At 34.9% G+C, this 24,961-nt stretch overlaps 4 protein-coding genes, 4 non-coding genes and 1 pseudogene across 9 annotated transcripts; 5 read left to right on the forward strand and 4 right to left on the reverse strand.

Annotated features, from left to right (window-relative positions):
* Nucleotides 1-30: 30 nt before the first annotated feature.
* W09C5.1 (Ribosome biogenesis protein NSA2 homolog) lies at nucleotides 31-1,956 on the reverse strand. Its single transcript, NM_001381247.4, has 3 exons — nucleotides 1,847-1,956; nucleotides 1,160-1,790; nucleotides 31-250 (listed from the first exon to the last, which is right to left on the reverse strand). Exons 1-3 carry the CDS (start codon nucleotides 1,915-1,917, stop codon nucleotides 173-175), a joined length of 780 nt encoding a protein of 259 aa, NP_001366901.1. The 5' UTR covers nucleotides 1,918-1,956; the 3' UTR covers nucleotides 31-172.
* Nucleotides 1,957-2,735: 779 nt separating this feature from the next.
* unc-59 (Septin) lies at nucleotides 2,736-7,004 on the forward strand. The gene is made up of 5 exons (NM_060987.7): nucleotides 2,736-2,901; nucleotides 2,965-3,178; nucleotides 4,992-5,591; nucleotides 5,641-5,719; nucleotides 6,453-7,004. Exons 1-5 carry the CDS (start codon nucleotides 2,742-2,744, stop codon nucleotides 6,777-6,779), a joined length of 1,380 nt encoding a protein of 459 aa, NP_493388.1. The 5' UTR covers nucleotides 2,736-2,741; the 3' UTR covers nucleotides 6,780-7,004.
* mir-8205 lies at nucleotides 3,344-3,410 on the forward strand. The gene has a single exon (NR_131394.1). It is a non-coding gene; the product is annotated as a pre-microRNA mir-8205 (primary transcript).
* Nucleotides 7,005-8,550: 1,546 nt separating the features above from the next.
* On the forward strand, nucleotides 8,551-9,467 carry W09C5.3 (annotated as a pseudogene). The gene has a single exon. A coding segment is annotated over exon 1 (917 nt).
* A 1,253-nt stretch (nucleotides 9,468-10,720) lies between these two features.
* W09C5.15 lies at nucleotides 10,721-10,786 on the forward strand. Its single transcript, NR_050685.1, has one exon. It is a non-coding gene; the product is annotated as an Unclassified non-coding RNA W09C5.15 (non-coding RNA).
* Nucleotides 10,787-11,353: 567 nt separating this feature from the next.
* On the reverse strand, nucleotides 11,354-12,820 carry ins-33 (INSulin related). The gene is made up of 2 exons (NM_060988.4): nucleotides 12,521-12,820; nucleotides 11,354-11,574 (listed from the first exon to the last, which is right to left on the reverse strand). The coding sequence occupies exons 1-2, from the start codon at nucleotides 12,810-12,812 to the stop codon at nucleotides 11,492-11,494; spliced, it is 375 nt and encodes a 124-aa protein (NP_493389.1). The 5' UTR covers nucleotides 12,813-12,820; the 3' UTR covers nucleotides 11,354-11,491.
* Nucleotides 12,821-13,813: 993 nt separating this feature from the next.
* On the reverse strand, nucleotides 13,814-21,914 carry dkf-1 (Serine/threonine-protein kinase dkf-1). The gene is made up of 11 exons (NM_060989.7): nucleotides 21,811-21,914; nucleotides 21,491-21,628; nucleotides 20,694-21,009; nucleotides 19,630-19,884; nucleotides 18,067-18,455; nucleotides 17,128-17,298; nucleotides 16,632-16,816; nucleotides 15,309-15,660; nucleotides 14,205-14,309; nucleotides 14,049-14,155; nucleotides 13,814-13,997 (listed from the first exon to the last, which is right to left on the reverse strand). The coding sequence occupies exons 1-11, from the start codon at nucleotides 21,904-21,906 to the stop codon at nucleotides 13,943-13,945; spliced, it is 2,169 nt and encodes a 722-aa protein (NP_493390.1). The 5' UTR covers nucleotides 21,907-21,914; the 3' UTR covers nucleotides 13,814-13,942.
* On the reverse strand, nucleotides 17,028-17,126 carry W09C5.14. The gene has a single exon (NR_050686.1). It is a non-coding gene; the product is annotated as an Unclassified non-coding RNA W09C5.14 (non-coding RNA).
* On the forward strand, nucleotides 17,364-17,586 carry W09C5.13. The gene has a single exon (NR_050687.1). It is a non-coding gene; the product is annotated as an Unclassified non-coding RNA W09C5.13 (non-coding RNA).
* Nucleotides 21,915-24,961: the final 3,047 nt, after the last annotated feature.

Here is a 24,961-nt window from a genome sequence, read left to right on the forward strand (position 1 = left end):
TTTACACGTGGAAAATACAGATATAGAAACGTGGAATTTAGCTTTATTCCGGTTGAATGTGTGTGTAGACGAAGAGAAAACAATGATAAAATCAACAAAAAATGAACGCAGAAACGAGTAAAAGTGGAAATGGAAGTGGGTAGAAGAAGAAGAGAAAATAGAAGAAGATCATTTAGATGAGAAGCACGGCGTTGATGCATCCGTCGTTCTCTGGATTGTTCGTCACCTGTGCGAATTTCCCCCAAACGACCTGAAAAATTGGAAAAATTAATTTTTTTTAAATGAGTGAGGCTAAAGAAAAAGTGTAGTTTGTAGTCTTAACCTCAACCAAACCATGCATTACATTGGTTGAGGCGGAAGAAAAATTGTAGTTTGTAGTGAGAGCCTCAACCAAACATTCATTTTTGGTGTTCAGAAGCCACGTGGCTCTTACTTTCAGGTAGAAATTCAAAATTTCGAGCTCGTTTGGTCGGTTAGTATCATGCAACGCGCCGAAAAATTCTTGGTTGAGGCTCACAAATTGTGTAGTTTGTAGTATTGAGCCTCAACCAACTCAAAAATAATATTTTTGCTTGGTTTTTATGCCGAAAAAAGTCTAATTGTTTGTAAAAACTTAATTTTTCAGGAGAAAAAACCAATAAATTTCGAATTTCGAGAGTTTTTCATTCTGCCAAGTGGAATTTCCAGAAAAACTACCGCCACGGGGCAATTTTACAGTGTTAATTCGCAATTTTCAGGATTAAAACTCAAATTTCGAAAGCTTCTACAGAAAAAATCTCGTAAAAATTGAATTTTATCGTGCGCAGTAGAAGAAAAATGGAAAAATCTACGCGAAAAATTCTGTGAGGCTAAAGAAAAAGTGTAGTTTGTAGTCTCAGCCTCAACCAAACCGTGCGTTGGTTGAGGCTAGTGAGAGCCTCAACCAAATATTCATTTTTGGTGTTCAGAAGCCACGTGGCTCTTGCTTTCAGGGAGAAATTCAAATTTTCGAGCGCTTTTGGTCGGTTAGTATCATGCCACGCGCCGAAAAATCCTTGGTTGAGGCTCACAAATTGTGTAGTTTGTAGTGTTGAGCCTCAACCAAAACCCTCTGTAGCCACGTGGCTCTCATTTTCAATGAGAAATTCCAAATTTTCGGCTCTAAAACGTGTATTTTTACCTTTCCTCCTTGAGTAACCATTCCCAATTCGGATACATTAACTTCAAGGATGGTTCCCTTTGTAATAACACCCAAAGATGTGTACATTTGACTCGACGGATTCTTCTTAACACCAACAATTGGCAAATGGAATGTCGTCTGAAGTTCTGGATGTGTGACGTGTGCCTTCTTGAAACGAAGTCCCATCGGACGAATGAATCGTTCGAATTTCGCGGGTTTTCGGGTGAATGACTCGCCGACGAATGTGACTTTTGTCACCATTCTCTTCCATCCTTTACGATTCGTTTTTCCGGTTTTCACGACTTTAAACGCTTCAGCATCACTGACAGCTCGTACTTGTGGAATTGGGACGTTGAACTTTCCAGCCTTCTGCTTTCTCTTCTGCTTAATCATATTCGAGAGCACTGTTCCTGAAGTCTGCTGCTGTCTGTCGAGAAGATATGCTGGAACTGCTCCCTTATCCGGTTGCTCCACTGTATTCTTTTGATCTTTCTCTTCGTGTTGTTTCAGAAGTTTTCTCATCTCAACCTTCTCCGAATATCTCTTTTTGTGATACAACTTCGCCTTGTGTCCACGCAAGGTCTTCGCCATTTGTGAACGATCATGGGCGGCACGAGCCAGCTTCTTGCGCCTGAAAAATTCAGATTTTAATATTTTAATTCAAAACTACTCGATTTCAGTGCTTACTGTCGCTCTTCATGATCCAACCGGCGTCCGTGACGTTTTCTGTGGAGCTCAATGTGTTCGTTCTGCGGCATTCTGTTATTTTATATAATATTACAACAAGTCGAGTGGTTCTGCAATGATAATCAATAGAAATCAATAAAATTTGATAGAGCAAAAGTTTACACATTTCCTGCGAAACAAAGTGGGAAACGCCTTGAGAATTAATTAAATTAAATATTTATCTAATTTTTAACAAAGAAAAATCATTAAAAATCGATTTATTTCAACGAAAAAGCGGAAAAATCACGAAATCCCGTGAGAGAAATAAATTTCGTTTTTAAAGGCGCACGCCGTAAATCGACAGGTGGGTCTCGGCGCGATAGTTTGACAGACCCGCGAAGTTTGAATTAGGAAATTTTATTTTGCAATTTTTGATGGTTTTCCATATTTTTCGACAATTTCCTCAAGTTTTATAGCTTCTTAATTCATTTTATGATCAAAATTTCAAACTTGATGGCTAAAAGCTAGATTTCAAGTCAAAAAATCTAATTTTCCACCTGAAAAGCCCTGTAAAACGCATTTTTTGAGAATAAACAGAAATTTCATCTAATTTAACTTATTCCAAAGATTTTTATCGAAAACTTCCAATTTCCAATTCCCCTGTCAGTTCCTTAACGACACGACTGACCTCTTGGACGTCCCGCAGCTGTCATTTCGCTCAGGAGGAGCGCGCGCGCGGAGGGGCAATGCACATCTGTGTCCGCCTCGCTCAATTGATTTCGTATTCTTCCTTTCCTCCTACATGTATTTATATACACATCCTTTTCTCAAATATTGTTCATTCAATGTACTTCTCACGCTTCTTCCACTTCTTTTCTCTGCGAGTCACATCAAAATTTCCAATTTTCAGCAAAAAATGAGCAGTCGGACTGCAAATAGCTCGTCTAGAAACGATGAATCTTTGAGAACCGGGCAGCACAAAGAAAATCCGAATTACTGGGGATTCGCCAACTTCCCGAATCAAGTCTTCCGTCGAGCCGTCAAGAATGGCTTCGATTTTACGCTAATGGTTGTTGGTGAGGCTCCCGCACTACAAACTACAAAATTTCCCCCTAATTTCTCCTTTTTTTTTCTTTCAGGACGCAGTGGTCTGGGCAAATCGACATTCATCAACACTCTGTTCCTGGCGGAAATCAACAACTTGAACGAAAAAGAGTCGGCGCCGACTCATCCTCATCCGTCTACTGTTCGGGTTGAGGAAAAACTCGTGAAACTCGTGGAGAACAGTGTTTCACTTAATTTGACACTTGTCGACACTCCTGGCTTTGGGGATGCTGTCAATAATTCAAAGTGGTGAGGAAAACAAAGGAAATTAATCACTGAAAACTGCGAAATTCGGTACAAATCGGGTTGGCTGAGGCTCTCAGGCTACAAACTACAAAATTTGCTGAGCCTCAACCAATTTGCCACGTGGCATAGCCCCGATTGTTTGAATTTTCGCCTGAAAAGAGTGCCACGTGGCAGACTTCGTTGAGGCTATGACTACAAACTACAATTTTCGTTTAGCCTCACCCAGTTTTCCACGTGGATTTTTCTAGTTTTCTTCCATTTGGCACCATGACAGTCGATTTTTCCATGAATTTTAAAGGAAAATTTTACAAAAAGCACTATAAAATCGTTAAATTAATGAAAAACGCCTGAAATTTCGAATTTTTCTTGATTTTTAGGCAGAAACACCAAGCAATTCGATACAAATCTGGTTGGTTGAGGCTCTGGCTACAAACTACAATCTTTGCTGAGCCTCAACCAATTTTCCACGTGTACCTGAGATTTGAACACACACATGCCTCTTGTCCCGAAATCTTGAAAATTTGAATTTTTGAGTGGAAAAAGTGCCACGTGGCAACTGAACCCGTACAAAGTGTTTATTTTGGGTGAGGCTATGACTACAAACTACAGTTTCTGTTTAGCCTCAACCAATGTAACGTATGGTTTGGTTGAGGCTAAGACTACAAACTACAGTTTCTGTTTAGCCTCAACCAATGTAACGCATGGTTTGGTTGAGGCTAAGACTACAAACTACAGTTTCTGTTTAGCCTCAACCAATGTAACGTATGGTTTGGTTGAGGCTAAGACTACAAACTACAGTTTCTGTTTAGCCTCAACCAATGTAACGTATGGTTTGGTTGAGGCTAAGACTACAAACTACAGTTTCTGTTTAGCCTCAACCAATGTAACGCATGGTTTGGTTGAGGCTAAGACTACAAACTACAGTTTCTGTTTAGCCTCAACCAATGTAACGCATGGTTTGGTTGAGGCTAAGACTACAAACTACACTTTTTGCAGCCTCACCCAGTGGATTTTTCTAGTTTTTCTTCATTTGGCACGATGAAATTCGGTTTTTTCGAGAATTTTGAAGGAAAATTTGACAAAAAACGCTTGAAATTTCAAAAAAGCACTAAAAAAAACCGCCTAAAAATAATAAAAAACGCCTGAAATTTTGAATTTCTTGATTTTTCATTCTGAAAATCCAGATTTTCACAGAAATGAGCATTTTCGAACAAAAACCAAGCAAAACCACATGGCAACTGACCCCGGGTAAAAGTGTAATATTTAGTTGAGGCTCTGACTACAAACTACACTTTTCCACGTGGATTTTTCTACTTTTCTTCCATTTGGCACGATAAAATTCGATTTTTTCGAAAATTTTGAAGAAAAATTTGACAAAAAACACTTGAAATTTCAGAAAAAGGGTCTAAAAATAATGAAAAACTACAAACTACAAACTTTGATGAGCCTCAACCAATTTGCCACGTGGCATAGCCACAAAAGCTTAAAATTTTTGAATTTTTGACTGAAAAAATGCCACGTGGCAGAATTGGTAGAGGCTCATACTACAAACTACAAATTTTTGTTTAGCCTCACCCACTTTTCCACGTGGATTTTTCTCATTTTCCTTGATTTGACACGATTTTTTCGAGAATTTTAAAGAAAAATTTGACAAAAAACAGTTGTAATTAGAGTTTTAACCTGGAAATTTCAAAATAGCACTATAAAAACCCTTGAAATTTCAAATTAGTTGGGTTTTACCCTGAAAAATCCAGATTTTCATAAAAATGAACATTTTTCTGCATAAAAACCAAGCAAAACATGTCTTAATTTTCAGCTGGGAGCCAATAGTGAACTACGTGGAGAGCAAGTTCTTTGAGCAATTCTGTGAAGAGACACGTATCGATAGAGGAGAGAAGATTGTCGATAAATGTGTTCATCTCTGTTTGTACTTCATTGAACCATCTGGACACGGCCTGAAACCAATCGATATTGAACTGATGAAGCATCTTCATGGACGTGTTAATATAGTTCCAGTTATTTCAAAAGCTGATTGTTTGACACGTGATGAGCTTCTCCGTTTCAAGAAACAAATTGTCAAGGATGCGGAGACGGCGGAGATTAAGCTGTACAAGTTCCCAGAGCTCGAGGATCCATATACGGATAAAGTTGCAATTGAAAAACTTCGAAAAGCACTTCCATTCGCAATTATTGGCTCGAATATGTTGAAGGAAAAGGATGGAAAAAAGATTAGATATCGAGAATATCCATGGGGAACTGTTGAAGTTGAGAATATGCAACATAATGATTTTCTAACACTTCGTGATATGATTATTCGAACTAATTTGATTGATATGATTGATGTTACACGTAATGTTCATTATGAGAATTTCCGATTCCGTCAAATGGAGGGTTTGCCGAAGAATGAGAAGAATCGGTGAGGCTCATAGACTACAAAGACTACAATTTTTGGGGGTTTTTTTCAGTGATCCATTCACTCATCTTGAGGAGGAGAGACGTCAGAAGGAGCAAGATTTGGATGAGAAGCGGAATACGTTGGAGAAGGTACAAACTACAACTCAGACTACAAACTACACTCTAAAATCGAAAATGTGTGCCACGTGGCTCATGTAGGCTACAAACTACAACCTTCTTTCAGCCTCAATCGAATATTCTTCCAAAAACTGTTTAATTTAGAAAAATTTGAATGCCTCGCAACTTTCTTCACTACAAACTACAAACTTTTTAGAGCCTCAACCAAATTTCATATTTTCCCTCTAAAAAGCCACGTGGATTCTCCTAGACTACAAACTACGCAGTTTGAACAAGTATCCACGTGGATTTGTGACAGCTTTAGACTACAAACTACAATTTTCGTTGGGCCTCAACCAACTACAAACTACAAATTTTTTTTCATAATTTTACAAAAAAAAGTCCATTTGGAAGAACAAGTTCTGTTAAACCAGTTATTCACGTGGATGATTAGACTACAAACTACAAAATTTGGTTTAGCCTCACTCAATTGATTTTTAAACCCAAACTATAAACTACAAAAGTATTAAGCTTATTTCCAAGAAAGACTACAAACTACACATTTTAGCCTCAACCAATTGTGAATATCTTCAATTTTTGCCCGAAATAAGACTACAAACTACACATTTTAGCCTCAACCAATTTTGAATATCTTCAAGTTTTGCCCGAAATAAGACTACAAACTACACATTTTAGCCTCAACCAATTGTGAATATCTTCAATTTTTGCCCGAAAAGACTACAAACTACAAATTTTTCTTTTTCAGGTATTCACTGAGAAAACGTCTGCTCGTAAGAAGCGAAGTGATGAGAGAATGTCTGCTCTCGAAGAGCTCGAACAACAAAATAAGCAGAAAATCGATGCGAAACGTGCAGAAATCATTCGTCTCCGCCACGAGATTAGTGAACTTAAAAATGGAAATCTGACGTCATCACAGACATCGTTGGCTATGTACAATGAGAATAATCACTCGCAGAATTCCACGTTGAACTCCACCACAAAATCGAGTCCCCCGCCGACGAGTGCCACGTCATCATCGTCTGGAACAATGAAGAAACGAATGGGCGGTCTCGGATTGTTTAATCGAAACTAATTCCCTCATTTTTTAAACGAAAATTCGAATTAATTTAAATTTAACCCTTTCTAACTACAATTTTCCCCGTTGTAAATGGTCAATTCACAATTATTGATTATTTCTTCAATTTTTATTGTACAATCCTTCTCTCTTCGCATAATTTAAACATTTTACTCTTTAAACCATTTTTTCGCTGAAAAAAATGTTTTTGTTTCGAAGTGCCTGTCATAAAATGATCATTTAAGAAAGGTCTAGAATTTTTGAAAGCAGCAGACAAATAACACATGTTTCAGATGTATTTACAATCTTCAATATGGGGTACTGTAGCCTAGAAAATACGCAGCTTCTCGTCTTTGCATCGGATTCAGGGATAAAATTCAAAAAGCTCCAAATTTTCGGAAACCATCTGGATTAGAATAAAAAAGGGCGGTCGCTGGATCTGAATTTCTGAAAATCTGTAAAAATTACGATAAAATCAAGTTTTCTGCGAATTTCTGGCAGGAAAAGATGATTTTCTGAATCTTTAGTAACGTTGTGAAAATATTTTCACGACACTTTTACTATGGGAACCATACACTCTTGATGGAAACCTGTATTTCGGGCTTCTTTTGTCAATTTTAGAAAGTTTATGCCCTTTTCTAGGCCACACAAAAGAAGAAAATATTCCAAGCAATAGAAAAAATATACAACAGTTTTCGAATGTTCTGTCACTAAGAAAAACCATGTTCAATACTCCGTCTTTTTCATTTAAAGAAAGAATCATAATAGGCCATCACAGGTATTCTGAAGGCACTCTAGCCATTTGAAACGGCTAGGGTGCCTTTTGAATACATGTGATAAAAAAAATCATACACACTGATGACAATAATTGGAATAAAAACACATTAACATACTCAGCAAAATCTTTCTGAATTTTATACTTCAACTATTCTAATTTTTTAAATCTTCACCCGCCCTTTTTCAGAAAAAAAATTGAAATATCAATAATTTTCCACCAATTCCACCAAAAAATTCAAATTTTGTACAAAAAACCCTCATTCATCAAATTATTCTAATTTTTTAAATCTTCACCCGCCCTTTTTCAGAAAAAAAAAATTAAAATATCAATAATTTTCCACCAATTCCACCAAAAAATTCAAATTTTGCCCATTTTTAGCATTTTTCCACCCATTTTTTGAGAAAATGATTTTTTCTCATTTCAAATCAATTTTCAGAAAAAATTTGCTGAACATATAGAAGATAATAAAATAACGAATCAATCAATAATCTCCAATTCGAGTTTGGCGAGATAAAAGGTGAGCTTGGCCTTTCTTCCGTTTCGAATAAAAACGATTTTGCCCTCCTCATCACCGGCCTCATCACTGTCCTCATCATCGTCGGCGGCCTCATCACCTTTGCCGACGGCCTCGTTGTAGTAAACGAGAAGTTTACCCATTACTTTATATCCATTCCGAGTACTTGTCACTGTTATTTCTGTTTTTTGAAATGCTTGGTTTGCCAGGAACGAGGATTTTTTTTGAAAATATTTTGGCGGGAATTCAAATTTTAATTTTTTTTTGAAAATATGTTTTGGCGGGAATTCAAAAATTTAATTTTTTTTTGAAAATATTTTTTGGCGGGAATTCAAAAATATAATATTTTTGAAAATATTTTTTTTGCGTAACAATTAGTGTGATGTAATCTCTAACATAGACGTGGTGTGCCACAGCATTACAAAGACATATAGATCGATAAAGTGTTAGAATAGAGTGCCGTGCTGTCTCATTCATTCATAGCCCATCCCTGTAGAATGTCAGCTGTAACCCCATTTCCATTGTGCAATCTCCCATTACTTCCACTTAGAGAAGTATTTGATTCCATGCAAACCCGCGGTATGTAAGTTGTTTTTTTTTTAATTTTTTAAGTGACTCTGTCAATATCTTAAGGTTTCTTCTTCTTCACACTTCTCCTCAAAACACCAAGCAACTGATCAAAAAGAACATCAGAAATTTCAAACACGTCAAGAACAGTGCAAAGAGCGAATTGTATACGTCACTGTAACAGCTGAACATAACCATTTTGAGGTGGTCGATGGTTACGACAGGAAACGAGCGGTATACAGAGGAAACAACATAAACCAAGCTCTTCAAACTATCAAATGTTTGAAGGATAACTTTAGATGTGAACGAATGACATTGCTTGATATAACTGATCAAGAGGAAAATGATACCCGTCAAATGGTTACTTTTCTTAAAGACAGGTTTTTCATTTCTAGAATGAGATTCAAGAATGAAAGTATATCCAGTGATTTGTTTAATTGGATAAGAGAATTGTCGAAGTGATGTAAACATTTCCGTTACAAAACCACAAGCCATTAATGTTAACAACTGGAATGTGCTTGGAACCCTGATTAACTATAATTTCGACGGAGTAAACTTTTCCAGTCAACAAATGAATTTGCTATTGAAGGTGCTGAAAGAAAACAACAACTATATTCGTATTTTGATGTCTAACATGGAGAACAGTCTGGATTTATCAGTGGTTGTTGCGGATACAGGATCTACAGCGAGAATGAAAGAATACCGTGTTTATGATCCTTCAACTAAAAGTTTTACAACGACATTCAAGCCAATGGACTCCAGATTTATCATGAAGAACAACGACGGTGGTTGCATGAGTATCTCAGTTGAAAAGAACGGACTCAAACTCACTTCTTTTAGTGCGTGAGACTTCTTCTAATTCTAGGTTTTGTAGCCCATTGCTTTATTCGTCAATTATTTTTCAACCCACGCGTTTTGTTTTAAATTTAATTTTTGGTTTAATCTTCGAAATCAGCGCCAAATTTGGAGTGACTACCTTTTTGAGAAGGATTTGAGAAGGATATAGACAGATTTTGATTTAAACATTACAAAAATGATTCAAGGCACGAACCCCTAATAATATTGTTTTTCACAGTAATTTCCTTATTGAGCAAATAAATGTTTTAATATGTATCTGTTCTGGCGGCAATAAAACACCGAAATACATCATTTCGTTTAAGCGATACATCTTTTCGGGCTAACAAGATATCGAAAAACGACAAACTATAAAAATGTTGAGCTTAACTTACACATCATGAATTTAAAAGCAATAAATTGTCAACTGCGTTCAACATTTTAATGTGATCATTCAAAGTCTGGGTTCATAAGTAGATAATCATAAGGTCTTTCTTTGAAAAATCTAAGTGGATTTCAATATTTTTTGGCACAAAAGCGTTATTGAGCAGTTATACAGTGGGACCTTAGCACAAAACTTAACAGCTTAAAAATTTTTGGAAACAAAATTTGGGGGGACCCTTAAGCGTGAAACCTGTTGAACACCAACCAATTTGACTAGATCGATAGAATATGAAATTCTAAGCATTTTTGTCTGTTACACCAACTTTCTATCTTTCCTCCCAGCCGAGATACACCACTCTGAAGTTTTGCTTGTCTGCGCTCTCCCCTCCCCCCACACTCTCTCGCCCTCAAAACTTTGAAGCGATGTATCTCGGCGGGGATGAAAGATAGAAAGTTGGTTTAACAGACAAAAATGATCAGAATTCAATTTTCTATCGATTAGTATAAGTTTTAAAGTATAATCAAAAAATTTCAGTTCGCAACCTTCCTTATAATTGCATACAATAGTATTCACAATCCACTCAAATCAAGGTCATCTTTTTTTTGTATTTTCGAACAAATCAGTGCCTTGATGTTCTTCTTTTCTTCCAAATGGGTGCGTGCCAAATTGATAAGAAATGATTGATAAGGGAGACAAATGAGAACACCCAAACGAACCTTTTAGTTAATTTCTCCCTTTTTCCGCGAATTGGTTTGAAGGTTAAATGGCAACAAACTTGACTTGAAATACAAAACTACAAAAAATTCAGGCAAAAGTATTAAATGTTGCAATAAAAATTTTAAACTATTGTAACACCTCGGAAAAAGAGCGCTAGGAAAGAATTGTCAACTAACAAAATGTAGAACATTTAATTTCCTATATTTTGTTAGTTAATTACTTTTTGATAGCTTTCCTCCCCGCCGAGATATGCGGCTTCAAAGTTTAGAAGGCGAGAGAGTGTGTAGGGAGGGGAGAGTGCAGACAGTCAATGCACTCTCCCCACTCTCCCCACACCCCACACTCTCTCACCTTCCAAACTTCAAGGCTGTATATCTCGGCGGGGAGAAGACTTAGAAAGTTGGTGTAAGAGACAAAAATGCTTAAAATTTTACGCTCTATTGGCTCAAGTAAAGTTTGGAGCGTTTTGAGACAAAAATAATTTCTGGAAAAAAAACAATTTTCATAAATACAATAATAAGTTTTAAATTCATTGCTAGATACCAAAATTCTAAGCATTTTTGTTTTTTACGCCATGTTTCTAACTGCCCGCATTGCAGAGTTACACGCGTTCAAAGATTTAAGGGTGAGAGAGTGTGGGGGGAGGGGAGAGCGCAGACACTCAAAACTTGAAAGCTCCGTATCTCCGCGGGGAGGAGAGATAAACTATAATATTGGTGTAAAAGACGAAAATGTTTAGAATCAAATTTTCTATCCATTAATTTAATAATCAAACCAAAGTTGCGAAAATAATTTTTTTTCGAAAAAATAAACATTTATTCAATGGAATATATAACGAAATACTGCACATTTTCTGAGATTTGTGTTCAATAAGTTAGAGGTAGATTGGTATATTATGACTATTTTGAGTTACACATCTTCCACAACAATAGGTTCTACTCATCCTCCTTTGGACAGCAACGAAGCTGGATTTCGTCGTCGAAGAGGCTATGTGAGCACATTTCAGTGAGGAGAGTATCTGGAAACATGATATATTGCTTATTTACTTTTTATTTGTTAATTGACAACTTTTTCATAGCTCTTTCCGTTTTTAAGTAAAAATTCCAATACTTTTTTGGTTTAAAAATTATTCATATTCTAATTCATTCGATAGAAAATAAAATTCTAAACACTTTTGTCTTTTACACCAATTTTCTGTCTCTTCTCCCCGCGGAGATACACCGCTTTGAAGTTTCAGCTGTCTGCACTCTCCCCTCCCCTCACACTCTCTCGCCTGCAAAACTTTGAAGCGGTGTATTTCAGCGGGGAGAGGAGATGGAAAGAAAATTCAAAAACTAATGGTGCGTCCATAGTCTGCGGAAAAACCGGAGTTCCTCGCTTTTTTTTTCCTCAAAATTCAAAAAAGTAGGCGTGGCCAACCAATCAGCTGTTGTTTCTTGTTTTCCCATTGCTCAGCTTAAAATTTTACAGCCTCTAATTGGTTGAACACGCCCACTATTTTGAAATTGACCAATAACAAAGCGAGAAACCCCTTGTTTTTTTCCGCCGACTGTGGACGCTTCCGCACGCGGGAAATTCCCGTTTTCCGCAGACTATGAACGCACCATAATATACGCAGAATTTTCATCTCTATCCATTGGCATATTGATTTAAAAATTTTTTAAAAATGTGTAAAAAATTTAGTTTTTCAAATTTTTTTTCAGAATTTTTTCTTTTAAAATTTAACTGAATCGATAGAAAATAAAATTCTAAGTATTTTTGTCTTTTACACCATTTCTCTATCTCTCCTCCCCACCGAGATACACCGCTTTGAAGTTTCACCTGTCTGCACTCTCCCCTCACCCCACACTCTCTTGCCTCAAAAACTTTGAAAGCTTGTAACTCTGCGGGGAGGCAAGCTAGAAAACTGGTGTAAAAGACAAAAATGCTTAGAATTTTGTGTTCTATCGATTTTCATCGCTTACCATCAGAAATTGTGCACATTTTTGGGCAAAGCATCTGAAGCTTTCTCACAATCTTTGTTCCACAATGCTTCTGGCCATGATGGCGATGACGACGGTGACGACGTTGTTCCCTTACTTTAATGACCTGTTTCACCAAGTCCATGGCTTCTTCCGGTGAGTAGCTCAATTCTTCTGAGACTTCATCGGAGCTGTTGACCCCATTTTCCGATGCTCTGAAGATTCGGGGCATCGAAAATCCGACGGTAACAAAAATAACCAATAGCAGAAGCAGGATTAAGCAGGTATTCGCCATTTTTGTTCAAAAAATCAGCACAAGAATCACTTTTATGCTAGACACCTGGCCCCGCCCAATGCTTTGCCAAGAACACCCGAATATGATAAGGGAAATGGGGGATTGTTTCAAGGTTTTTCGGCGACTTTTTTTTGGGGTTAATTTGATGTGACGTCCTCGCATAAGTTGTTTACGACTTTTTGTGGAGTTTACGGTGAAAGTGCTGCTGATTTGGAATTGATCTTGGAGACTTTTCAGGGGAAGTTAGTTTTATTCTCTTTATTAGTTTTGTTTTCAGCTATGATGGATAGAAAATTAAATTCTATTCATTTTTGGCTCTTGAACTGAAGTTGTATCGTTACTCTCCGCCGAGATATACGGCTTTGAAGTTTTGGCGGCGAGAGAGTGTGAAGGGAGGGGAGAGCGCAGGCATGCGAAACTTTGAAGCGGTGTATCTCGGCGGGGAGGAAAGATAAAAAATTGGTGTAAAAGACAAAAGTGACTAGAATTTTATTGTCTATCGATTGAAATTTTTCAAAAATTTCAATTTTTTTGATTTTTTTAATGCTGCAAACACGCTCTCCTTGTATTTCCGGGGAGCTGAAAACAATTGCCAACTAGTTAGTTTCCCTTGTTTTGTCAAATGACAGTTTTTTGATAGTTTCATTTCCAGCAGAGAAACAAGCGTTTGAAGTTTTTGAGACGATAGAGACATAAAATTGTTGTATGTCGATAGAAAATCAAATTCTACACATTTTTGTCTTTTACACCATTTTCCTATTTCTCCTCCCCGCTGAGATAAACCACTTCAAAGTTTAGAGGGTGAGAGAGTGTGGGGGAGGGGGAGAGTGCAGACAGTCTGCATTCTCCCTACTCTCCCCCTCCCCCACACTCTCTCACCCTCAAAAATTCGAAACGGTGTATCTCCGCGGGGAGGAGAGATAGAAAGTTGATGTAAAATACAAAAATGTGTAGAATAATGTGTAGATTATTTTTCCAGTTGTAGTTTTCTAGTTTGTAGTTTGTAGTCTGTAGTTTATCATCACAATAATTAAAACATGAATAATATAATATATACAAGAAAGTCTAGACAAGTAGGCTAAGTGGCAAAAAGTTCAATAGTTCAATAGAGTCCAATAGAGCGCGATTGCTCACGGATTCACAAGTGTCCCATATAGTATATCATCCTGGGGACTTGTCAGGTATCTGTAAATTTTGAACTTTTTTCAAAAAGAATTCTTAATAGAGCGCACTTACCTCGGCGTGTTTAGTCGAACCTCCAAATCCCTCAAATCTCGATACAGTTGTTCTCCTTTCAACCATCCATGATCCAGACACTGTTCGATTGACATTCGAGCTTCGATCTGGAAATTAAAGAATTTGACACTACGTGGAAATTATAGCAAATGATACCTCCACTTTCAGCAATTTTTGAATCAAATCAACTGCCAGAGGCTCTACTTCACTCCATGGCTCCGTAGGGAACATAAAGGACGCATTTTGGATTTGCTCCGATATCTGAAATTAATTGGTTGTAGTTTGTAGTTTGTAGTTTTTATGTTGTGGTGCATGATTTGAAGTTAATGTATCACTGTTGTAGTTATGGTATGATAGGATATGTTCAGTTTTTAGTGGTCGTTTCTAAACTTTCATTCTGTAGTTTGTAGTTTGTAGTTTGTAGTTTGTAGTTTGTTGTGTGTGTATTTTTTTAGTTAGTGATTTTTAGTTCAAATATACCTCGGAACTATCATTCGCTCAACTACTATTATAGAAACACGCCAAGCAGAGACTCAACATTTTTTTTTGGCCACTAGTTTGTAGATTGCAGTGCATTCTCACAAAAACTACAAAAATTTCGAAGTTTTTGGCAAACTTTTCATTTGTAAACCCGAAAATTGATAGAAAAATTGAGGATTTTCAAGTTTTTTACTATATTTCCAAAACTAAAAAAGTTATCTGAAAAAGTTTTATATACAAAATGTTTCCCTTCAAATTCTGTGCATTTTGTTAGTTGAAAACTTTTTTCTAGCTGCTTTCCCGGAGATACGCGCGATAGAAAATTCAACGGCGAGAGAGTGTGGGGGGAGGGGAGAGCGCCGATATACAAACCTTTGAAGCGGTGTATCTCGGCGGGCAGGAAAGATAGAAAGTGGGTGTAAGAGACAAAATTGTGTAGAATTTTGCGCTCTATTGGTGTAAGTAAAGCTTGAAGTGTTTTGAGACAAAAATATTTTTTGGAAAATAAAATAAAATTTCTTATATAAAAAACATCAAGTTTCAGATCCATTGATAGATACCAAAATTCTAAGCATTTTTGTTTTCCACGCCATGTTTCTAACTGCCCGCATTGCAGAGTTACAAGCGTTAAAAGATTTAGGGGTGAGAGAGTGTGGGCGGAGGGGAGAGTGCAGACAGGGCAAACTTCAAAATGGTGTATCTCAACGGGGAGGGAAGATAGAAAGTTGGTACAAGAGACGAAAATGTGTAGAATTTTATTTTCTAAAAAAAAATCCTCACCTCCTCTCCCTCATTAAACGGGAAAGTTCCAGATAACGTGACATAAATAATGACACCAACAGACCACATATCCAGAGACTTATTATATCCTTTTCTCTGTAACACTTCAGGTGGAAGGTAGGCAGGTGTGCCGACAACAGTCTTCCTAAACTGTGACTCTGGAATGAATCGGGCGTAGCCAAAGTCACAGATCTTTGTCTGCGGAAAGTTTGATCCCATATCCGAGAGGAGTACGTTTTCCGGTTTAAGGTCACAATGTGCAATTCCCTGATCGTGAAGGTATTTCAAGGCGCATAGGATTTGGACGAGCAGGAATTTTGTGGCTCGGGAGTTGAGTCGACCAAGTTCTTGACTGAAAAAATTTTAAATTTTAAAAACATTTTTATATCACAAAAAAGATATTAAAATTCTAATCATTTTTGCTTTTGGAATCATTATTCTATCTCCTCTCCTCGCCGAGATACGCCGTTTCAAAGATTAGAGGGTGAGAGAGTGTGGGGGGAGGGGAGAGTGCAGGCTGTGTGCACTCTCCCCTCACCCCACACTTTCTCACCTGTAAATTTTTAAAGTGGTCTATCTCGGCGGGGAAAAAAGATAGAAACATGGTTTAAGAGACAAAAATGCTTAGAATTTAATTATCTATAGAATTAAATAAAGTTTGGCTAAGAAACTTAATTTTTTTTTTTAAATTTTCTAAAAAAATTTTCAAAAAACAAACATTGAATTAGAATTGAATTGCATATATTATAAAGAGATGCATTCTGTCTATCCGCTTTTTTATACCCGATTTGTAACAAAATTGAAAGAAATTTAGGAAAACGCAAAATAAATATTTTGAAGTTTCTTTGCCAAACTTTTTTTAGGTTGTAGAAAATTCAATTCTAAACATTTTTGTCTGTTACATCATTTTCCTATCTCTCTTCTCCGCCGAGATACGCCGTTTCAAAGATTAGAGGGTGAGAAAGTGTGGGGGAAGGGGAGAGTGCAGGCAGTCTGCACTCTCCTCACTCTCCCCTCACTCCACACTCTCTCGCACCAAAACTTTGAAGCGAAGTATCTCGGCGGGGAAATGAGATAGAAAAATGATTCCTGAAGCAAAAATGTTGAGAATTTGATTTTCTACCGACTGAAATAAATTTCATTACATATTTTCTTTTTTCCACTTTTTTTCACTTAAAGCCATGTATCTCAAAAACTAGAATAGTTTTCAAAAAACTTTCAACTAACAAAATATAGGAAATTTGATTTTCTACAATTTGTTAGTTGACAACTATTCTCTATCATCAGAAATAAAAAATTTATCAATGTTTTCTTCCGACTAACCTCAAAATCATCTCCAACATATCACCATTCATTTTCTCCATTACCACAAATATTTTATCTTTCGTCTCACACATAAACTCTAAGCACACAATTCCTGGATGACATGTCTGTTGTAGAATTGCAACTTCTGCACGCATCGATTCTGCTCCACTTCCTTTTTTCGAAAATCTCTCTTTTGATATTACCTGAAAGTTTTATTCTAATTTTTTTAATTTTTTTAATGTAAATAAATAGAAAATCAAATTCTACACATTTTTGTCTTTTAAACTAAGTTTTTATCTCTCCTCCCCGCCGAGATACACCGCTTTGAAGTTTTAGTGGTGAGAGAGTGTGGAGGGAGGGGAGAGCGCAGACACTCCAAAACTTCAAACGCTTGTATCTCGGCGGGGAGAGGTACTAGAAAAAAGTTTTCAACTAACAAAATGTGTAAAATTTCACGAGGAATATTTTGTTAGTTGACAATTTTTGACTAGTTCTTCTAGTTTTTGAGATATACCTTCACAGCGACCTCTTTTCCGGAATGCCTCTGAATTGCCGAGTAAACCGTTCCAAATTGACCGCTTCCTAGTGTTTTATCACTTAATACTTGATATAAATTTGCAAATTCCAGCGCTTGCTCTGCATTATCCTCGTTTCGAGATGGTGGTTGAAGTGATTCTTTGATGAACTGAAAATTAAAAAATTTATTTTTAAAAAATCAGTAATCAATTGTGTCGATAGAAAATCAAATTCTATACATTTTTGTCTTTTGAATCATTTTTCTATCTTCTCTCCAAGCGGAGTTACAGGCAGCTGAAGTTTTGCAGGCGAGAGAGTGTGGTGGAGGGGGAGGGCGCAGGCATTCTGCACTCTCCCCCTCTCCCACACTCTCTCGTGCCAAAATCTTTAAAGTGGTCTATCTCGACGGGGAGAAGCGATAGAAACATGGTTTAAAAGACAAAAATGCTTAAAATTTGATTTTCTATCGAATCAAATAAGTTTGGCTAAGAAACTTAAAAATATTTTTTGAATTTTCTATAATAAAAAAAAATAATTAAATATTAGAATTACAAATCTGTATGAAATTCTATGAATTTTTAAAATCTATTTTCTTTAATTCATAGTCAACCAGTTTGAATTGAAACTGAAGCGAAATACTAAAAAAAAAATAATTTGAAGTTTCTCCGCTGAACTATATTTGGTTCGCTAGAAAATAAAATTCTAAGCATTTTTGTCTTTTACACCATTTTTCTATCTCTCCTCCCCGCGGAGATACACCGCTTCGAAGTTTTGGGTGTCTGCGCTCTCCCCTCCCCCCACACTCTCTCGCCCCAAAACTTTGAAGCGGCGTATCTCGGCAGGGAGAAGCGGTAGAAAAATGGTTTAAGAGACAAAAATGTTCACAATTTAGTCCTCTATCGATTGAAGTATAGTTTTCATAAATAAAATAAATTACCTGAAACCACATTGTAGTATTAGAAGATGGTCGAACACTCATACTACGTGGAATCTTCTTCGGTGGCCCTCCAGAGAATGCATGATAGTCCTCTCCAACACAGAAAACCGTATTCGTAGTGGTTCGAATTTCGAAACAATGCGGCGGATGTTTAGCAAGTACAGACTTCCCGTTATTCTGTACAACTGATGTAATCTCAGCGAGTGGTATGATACGGTATACCCTATTCGGGTTAACACCTATACCCTCTGAATATTCATTATATAAATGAATTGCATTACTCTGCATCATCCAATAATGTTTTAGACGTCTTTCTGGATCCGAAAGTATAAAATGCATCATCCATCCTTCCAGTTTCTTCTTTTCTGTTGCTCGTGTGCCTACTTGGCCTGAAATTCTAGATTTAAAAATTTTTTCTCAGAATTTTCATGTCAATTTTCGAATTCCCCGTACTTGTTTACCCCGCGAACTAAATTTTGAGCTTTCAAAACGCAAATTGCGTAAAATTCGGTGTTATGGGGGTACTGTAGTCGGTGTTTGCGTACTCGCGAAGCTACAGTACCCCCGAAACTTGAAAATTGAGCTAGCGACTTGGGAAAAAACGTATTATACGTGATTTTTTGTGAGAAGTTTGAATTTCTACAATAAAATTCTTGAAAATCAAAAATTTTGGACGAAATTTTGTAATTTAGCAAAATATTTTTAACTTCTAGATTTAAAACTTTTTTCGCAGAATTTTCATGTCAATTTTCGAATTCCCGGGACTTTTTTACCCCTAAATCCCTATTTTAAGCTCTCAATTCAGAAATTTCGTAAAATTCGGTGTTTTAAGTTACTGTAGTCGGTGTTTGCGTACTCGCGAAGATACAGTAACCCGAAAACTTGAAAATTGAGCTAGCGGCTCGGGAAAAAACACACTAGACGTAATTTTTTGTGAGAAATTTGAATTTTAACATGAAAATACTGGAGAATCAAAAATTCCGTTCGAAATTTTGTAATTTAACAAAACATACTTGAATTTCTAGATTTCAAACTTTTTTCTTAGAACTTTTATATGGATTTTCGAATTTCCCGTGTCTTTTTATTACTAGGAACACAATTTTCAGCTCTAAAATCGCAATTTCCGTAAAATTAGGTAAAATTAAACGAGAAATTTGAATTTTTTAAATGAAAACTTTGGAAAATAGAGCATTTTGTACGAAATTTTGTAATTTATCAAAACATCTTGAATTTCTAGATTTCAAACTGATTTCTCACAATTTTTATGTTAATTTTCGAATTCCCCGTACTTTTTTACACCTTAATTTCTATTTTAAGCCTCCAAACTGCAAATTGCGTAAAATTCGGTGTTTTGGGTTACTGTAGTCGGTTTTTTGCGTACTCGCGATGCTACAGTAACCCGTAAACTTAAAAATTGAGGTGGCGGCTCAGGAAAAAATGTTTTAGAGGTAAAATTAAACGAGAAATTCGAATTTTAATTTTAAAATTCTTGAAAATTAACATTTTTTCTGAAAATAAAAATTCCAAAAAAAAAAAATTTTTTGAAAATTTTCCAAACCAAACCTGGCAACCGGAACAATGGAATATTATCCGAAGAAGATGATCCAGGACCTTCTGGATCCGTAAAATTGACTCTAGAAATGGCATTTTCCGACAAAACACAGTTCGAAGCGAGCTCCATCGCACATTTTCTGTGCACATTGACACCACAATCACGGCATTTTAGACCTTGTTTGACGAGTCCGACGAGTAAATGATCACATACTTTACAGACAGTAAACTGTCGGTAACTATGTTCGATTAAAGTGTGTGGGAGTCCTGAAAAATAAAATTGAAAATTTTGCAAAAAATTTTTTTTTGAAAATTTTCATAAAATCAATTTTTCTCAAAAACTAATAACGCTATCAAAAAGTTGAGTTGTAGGCAATTTGTAGCAAATTTTATAAGCTACAATTTAAAAATTGACAATTTTTTGATAGCTTTTCTAGTTTTTGAGACATTTGACTTTGGAAAAAGAGTTCACTGAGAAAAAAAGTTTTTTTTTGCCGCTCGCAAAACTTTCCGTATCTTAAAAACTATAAAAGCTAGAAAAATGTCTTAACATAAAAAATATAGGTATTGAAATTTACTACATTTTATTAGTTAGCAACTTTTTGATAACTCTCCTAGTTTTTGAGAAATTCAAATTTGAAAAAAAATTCTCAATAAAAAAGTTTTTTTGGAAATTTAAATTTTATAAAAATTTATTTTTCTCAAAAACTGATAAAGCTATCAAAAAATTGTTAACAAACAATTTGTAGTAAATATTACAAACTACAGTTTAGAAATTGACAATTTTTGATACCTTCCATAGTTTTTGAGATATTTGACTTTGAAAAAAGAGTTCTCTAAAAAAATTTTTTTTATCCTCTAGCAAAACCTTCCGTATCTCAAAAACTAATAAAGCTTAAAAAAATGTTTTAAAATACAAAAGAGAGGTATTAAAATTCACTAAATTTTGTTAGTTAACAACTTTTTGATAGCTTTTCTAGTTTTTGAGAAATTCAATTTTGAAAAAAAAAATTTTTTTTGAGGATTTTTTTTTCAATTTTTTTTTTTTGTTTTTTTCGCAAACCAAAAATTCTTACCAGTAGGAGTTGACAAAGCAGCCACCGGGAACCCCGTAGGCGTCGTAGGTATTGGTGGGAGGATCGGAGGTCTGGAAGGCTGAGCTCCCGGAGCTCCAGGAGCACCACAATTATTCCTTGCAGCATTTGAACATCTTTTATGAAAATTTCCATTACAATTCTTGCATTTTACACCTTGTCGCATTAATCCAGTTAGCATTTCTCCACAAAAGTCACAAAATGTCGGCCGCATGTAGGACTCGGGCTCAACTACGTGGGGGATAACAGCTGCTTCTGTACGGTCTACTAGAATGATTTCTAGGATTGAGCCGGACGTCTGAAATATATAAATTTGTTTGAAAATTTGATAAGTGCCGAAAAAAAAAATTTTTTTTTGAAAATACCAACTACAGTAACCCAAAACACCGAATTTTACGAAATTTGCGAATTGAGCGCTGAAAATTTGGTTTTCGGGGTGAAAATAGGTGGGGAATTCGAAAATCAATATGAAAATTTTTTGAATGCCTGAAATTTTGGAAATTTCTGAAAAAAAATTTCATTCAAAAAAAATTGTATCGAAAAAAACACATGTTTGTATTTGATAGTTATTTTTTGTATTTCTTTGAATTCTACAGACTACAAACTACAAACTACAAACTATAAGAATTTAAATTTTTAAGCAACTATTTTCTGTGTTCATTTCCTTCAAACCCACATAACTTTGCTCAAATTTAATATTTTTTACTAAATTTTGTTCTAAAACCAAACTTAATTTTTAGACTACTACAAACTACAAACTACAAACTACAAAAACCCACAATTTGAGATGCCGAAGTGATTGGATAAAGCAGTGTAGGGGAGTTGTATTCGTGGCGGAAGAGGTACATATTCCTGGTATCCAAATTCCCGAATCCTTGAACTATTTGACGTGCACGTTCCATTAACATGTCCAGCATCTGGAAAATTTGAGATATTTGCAATAGAGCGCGGTTGGAAACTTTTAAAAAATTTTGAAAATTTTGAAAAAAAAAATCAAAAAAAAAATTGTTTTTTGGAATTTTTTTTCAAATTCAAGATTATTTTGAAAAAGTTGTTTTAAGACTACAAAGACTACAAAGACTACAAAAACTACACAAACCTGTTCATGACGTATCAATGGGACCATTTCCCGTGTACCACCGTACCGTAACACCACATGGTCACCGTAGTCGGTGGACCCCTGGGAGCCATCCATTTTGGTGCCTGAAATTGGGTGGCAGTTAGCATTGGAGCGTGATTGCACAATTGGACAAATTATGAAGAAAATGATTTGGCGGTAAATTCGTAATTTTGAGGGAAAAAATTTTCAAAATTTTTTTTCGAAATTTTTTTTTGAAATTATCGATTTTTCTCCATTTTTATCTTTTTTTTTGTCAGAAAAAATCTGAAAAATTGAGTTTTTGATAGATTTTTATTAGAAAATGTGAAAATTATCAAAATTGAAAATTCCAAAAAAAATTATTTTTTTTTTTGGAATTTTTTCAAATTTTTTTGAAAAAATTGATTTTCTCCCAAAATTATTTATTTTATTTTCTAAAAACTAAAGAAAATGTACTTGAAACGCTATTTTTTTAAATAAAAATTTAAAAAATTGGGTAAGAATAAGAAAATACTCGAAAATAGAGCAAAACTTTTTACTAAATTTTTTTTGGAAAAATATTGATTTTTGCCCAAAATTTATTGATATTTATGTTCAAAAAAGTTTAAAATAATGTTTAAAACAATATAATTTTGAAAGAAAAACTCGAAAATGGAGAAAAAAATTTAAAAAAAAACCTTTTTTTTTTTTTTTTTGGAATAAAAATTGATTTTGTTCTCAAAAAATTATTGATTTTTTTTATTTAAAAAACTTGAAATAGTGTGTAAAATAATTTTTTTTTTTCGAAAAAACTAGAAAATGGAGAAAAAAATTTGCCAAAAAATAGAATTTTTTAAAAATTTTTTTGGAGAAAAATTTTGATTTTTTCTCAAAATTTATTGATTTTTATATTACAGAAAAATTAAAATAATATGTAAAAAAATATTTTTTGAAAGAAAAAACTAGAAAATGAAGAAAACAATTTTTTTTGCAAAAAATTTTTTTTTCAATAAAATTCACAAATTCTCCGTAAAAGCTTCAAAACCCTCCTACTGAGTCATAGTATTTGTTTCAAAAACATTAATAATCCCGGGGTCTTTTATCAATACACCTCACAAATATTTGATGATGGTCTCACCGCGATCTTTCAAACGGTCACTTGATGACGTAAATGGGCGGAGCTTCGGATGTTTCAATGATTTTTTTTTCGAGAGGAATTAATTTTTTATAATTGGCTGCCAAAAGGACATATGAGTCATCGTTCTTTGGTCATTAGACAGGGAATAGGGGGATAGGGGGAAAGAGGGAGAGATTTTTAAAGTTGCCTCGGAAAAACTCCCATATCTCAAAAACTAAAAGAGCTAGAAAAAAGTTTTCAACTAACAAAATATAGCCCGTAAAATTTTCTACATTTTGTTAGTTAAAAACTTTTTTTGGCTTTTTTAGTTTTTGAGATACAAGGCTTTAAAGATTGGTGGAGGCGCTGGGCCTCTGGGCCTCACCAATTGGAAAACCTTTGTAACTCAAAAACTGGTGTAGCTGGAAAAAAGGTGTCAACTATCAACTTATAGAGAATTTTAAAAGCTACGTTTTATTAGTGGACACATTTTTTCTAGGTCTTCTAGATTTTGAGATATTTCAGTTTTTACCTAGATCGTAAAAAAAAACATTTTGAAAAAAAATTTTTTTTTTGGAATGTTTGAAAAATTTTCAAATAAACTTTTTTATGGTACAATACTTTTATAATTCATTCCACATTAATATTTAAAGTTTCTTTTCAAAATAATTTCGAAAAATAACACTTTGAACTTAAAAAAATATATATAGTGTTTTTTTCAATTTGTTAAAACCAGAATTTCTCAAAAACTAAAAAAAAAAGCTTGAAAAAGTAGTAAATTATCAAAATATAGATAATAATAAGAGCTATATTATGTCAGTTAGCAACTTTTTGATAGCTTTTTTTAGTTTTGGAGGGAATCGAGTTTTAAAAAAATTTCAAAAAATTTTTTTGAAAAAAAAACCATCCAGAGCCTTTTTTTATTAATCCTACTAAAAAGTTTTTTTAATCAAAAAATAGGAAATTTCAAGGGCTACATATTGTTAGTTGGCAAAATTTTGATAGCTCTTTTAGTTTTTGAGATGCCAATTTTTTCCTCGACCAAAAAAAATTTTTTTTTGCAAAAGTTTTTTAAACATTCACAACTTTTTTTAATGAATCCTATCAAACATTTGTTAACTACTGAACTATAGCAAATTACATAACCTACAAATTTTTAGTTTACAACTTTTTTCTAGCTATAACGTTTTTCAAGTTATAGGCAAAAAAGGCAGAGTCCCTGTGGGAAAAGGTATTGCCCACGTGGAAACTGAGGGATAAGAGAGTGAAGAGAAAAGGGGAAGAAATAGGAAAAAGTGCGATAAAAATCTTAAGATTTATGAAATCTTATAGGTCTTATAAATTATTAGACAAAATGCAAAATTTCCAAAAAAATTTTTTTTCGGAATAATCGAAAGATTTGGGTCAAGCCGAGAAATGTATTGTTGTTCGTACATGTTTCTGTGACTGTATTGGAATAAAAGACGAGAGAGATAGAGAGAGAGTAGAGACGCAGAGATGCAGAGAAAGGCCTCCGCGCACCCCCCCCCCCCCCCGCCAACCACTTGGACCGGTTATTTTAAGGAGAGAGATGGAGAGAGAATTAGAGAGTACAGAGAGAAAACTGTTTTATTATCTGTTTGCGGGAAAAGGAGATACCACTCAATTTGTTGGTTGGAGGAAAACAATTTTTTTTGGGAAATTTTTTTGTTCCTAAAATTTGTTAGATTCTGAAAAAATCAAATTTTTCATATTTTTTTTCAAATTAATAAACCTCTCGTTAATGTTCTATTTTTGTGCCAAAGATTTTCGAGAAAAACATTATTTTCAAAAAAAAAATCAAAAATCCCCCGAACTTTCTCAAATTTCAGCGGTTCAAAATTTTTTTTGGAAATTTTCATATTGATTTTTGAATTCCTTGCACTTTTTTACCCCTATAACGCGATCTTAAGCTTTCAAATCGCAATTTCCGTCAAATTCGGTGTTTTGGGGTACTGTAGTCGGTGTTTGCGTACTTTCAAAGCTACAGTAACCCAGAAACTTTCAAAATCGAGTTAGCGGCTCGGGAAAAAGTGT

The sequence above is a fragment of the Caenorhabditis elegans genome, chromosome I (assembly GCF_000002985.6).
Source record: "Caenorhabditis elegans chromosome I".
In the NCBI taxonomy this organism is placed as follows: domain Eukaryota; kingdom Metazoa; phylum Nematoda; class Chromadorea; order Rhabditida; family Rhabditidae; genus Caenorhabditis; species Caenorhabditis elegans.

Bases quoted from the DNA above. Each gene is read 5' to 3' on its own strand.
- W09C5.1 (NM_001381247.4), bottom strand. From the start codon at position 1,917: ATGCCGCAGAACGAACACATTGAGCTCCACAGAAAACGTCACGGACGC. The intron at 1,791-1,846 runs GTAAGCACTGAA...TGAATTTTTCAG, and splicing joins TTGGATCATGAAGAGCGACA to GCGCAAGAAGCTGGCTCGTG. The intron at 251-1,159 runs GTAAAAATACAC...CCAATTTTTCAG, and splicing joins TGGTTACTCAAGGAGGAAAG to GTCGTTTGGGGGAAATTCGC.
- unc-59 (NM_060987.7), top strand. From the start codon at position 2,742: ATGAGCAGTCGGACTGCAAATAGCTCGTCTAGAAACGATGAATCTTTG. The intron at 2,902-2,964 runs GTGAGGCTCCCG...TTTTTCTTTCAG, and splicing joins TTTTACGCTAATGGTTGTTG to GACGCAGTGGTCTGGGCAAA. The intron at 5,592-5,640 runs GTGAGGCTCATA...GGTTTTTTTCAG, and splicing joins CCGAAGAATGAGAAGAATCG to TGATCCATTCACTCATCTTG.
- ins-33 (NM_060988.4), bottom strand. From the start codon at position 12,812: ATGGCGAATACCTGCTTAATCCTGCTTCTGCTATTGGTTATTTTTGTT. The intron at 11,575-12,520 runs GTAAGCGATGAA...TCATGTTTCCAG, and splicing joins AATGTGCACAATTTCTGATG to ATACTCTCCTCACTGAAATG.
- dkf-1 (NM_060989.7), bottom strand. From the start codon at position 21,906: ATGGATGGCTCCCAGGGGTCCACCGACTACGGTGACCATGTGGTGTTA. The intron at 19,885-20,693 runs GTAAGAATTTTT...TTTATTTTTCAG, and splicing joins TGCTTTGTCAACTCCTACTG to GACTCCCACACACTTTAATC. The intron at 18,456-19,629 runs GTTTGGTTTGGA...CTAGAATTTCAG, and splicing joins TCCATTGTTCCGGTTGCCAG to GCCAAGTAGGCACACGAGCA.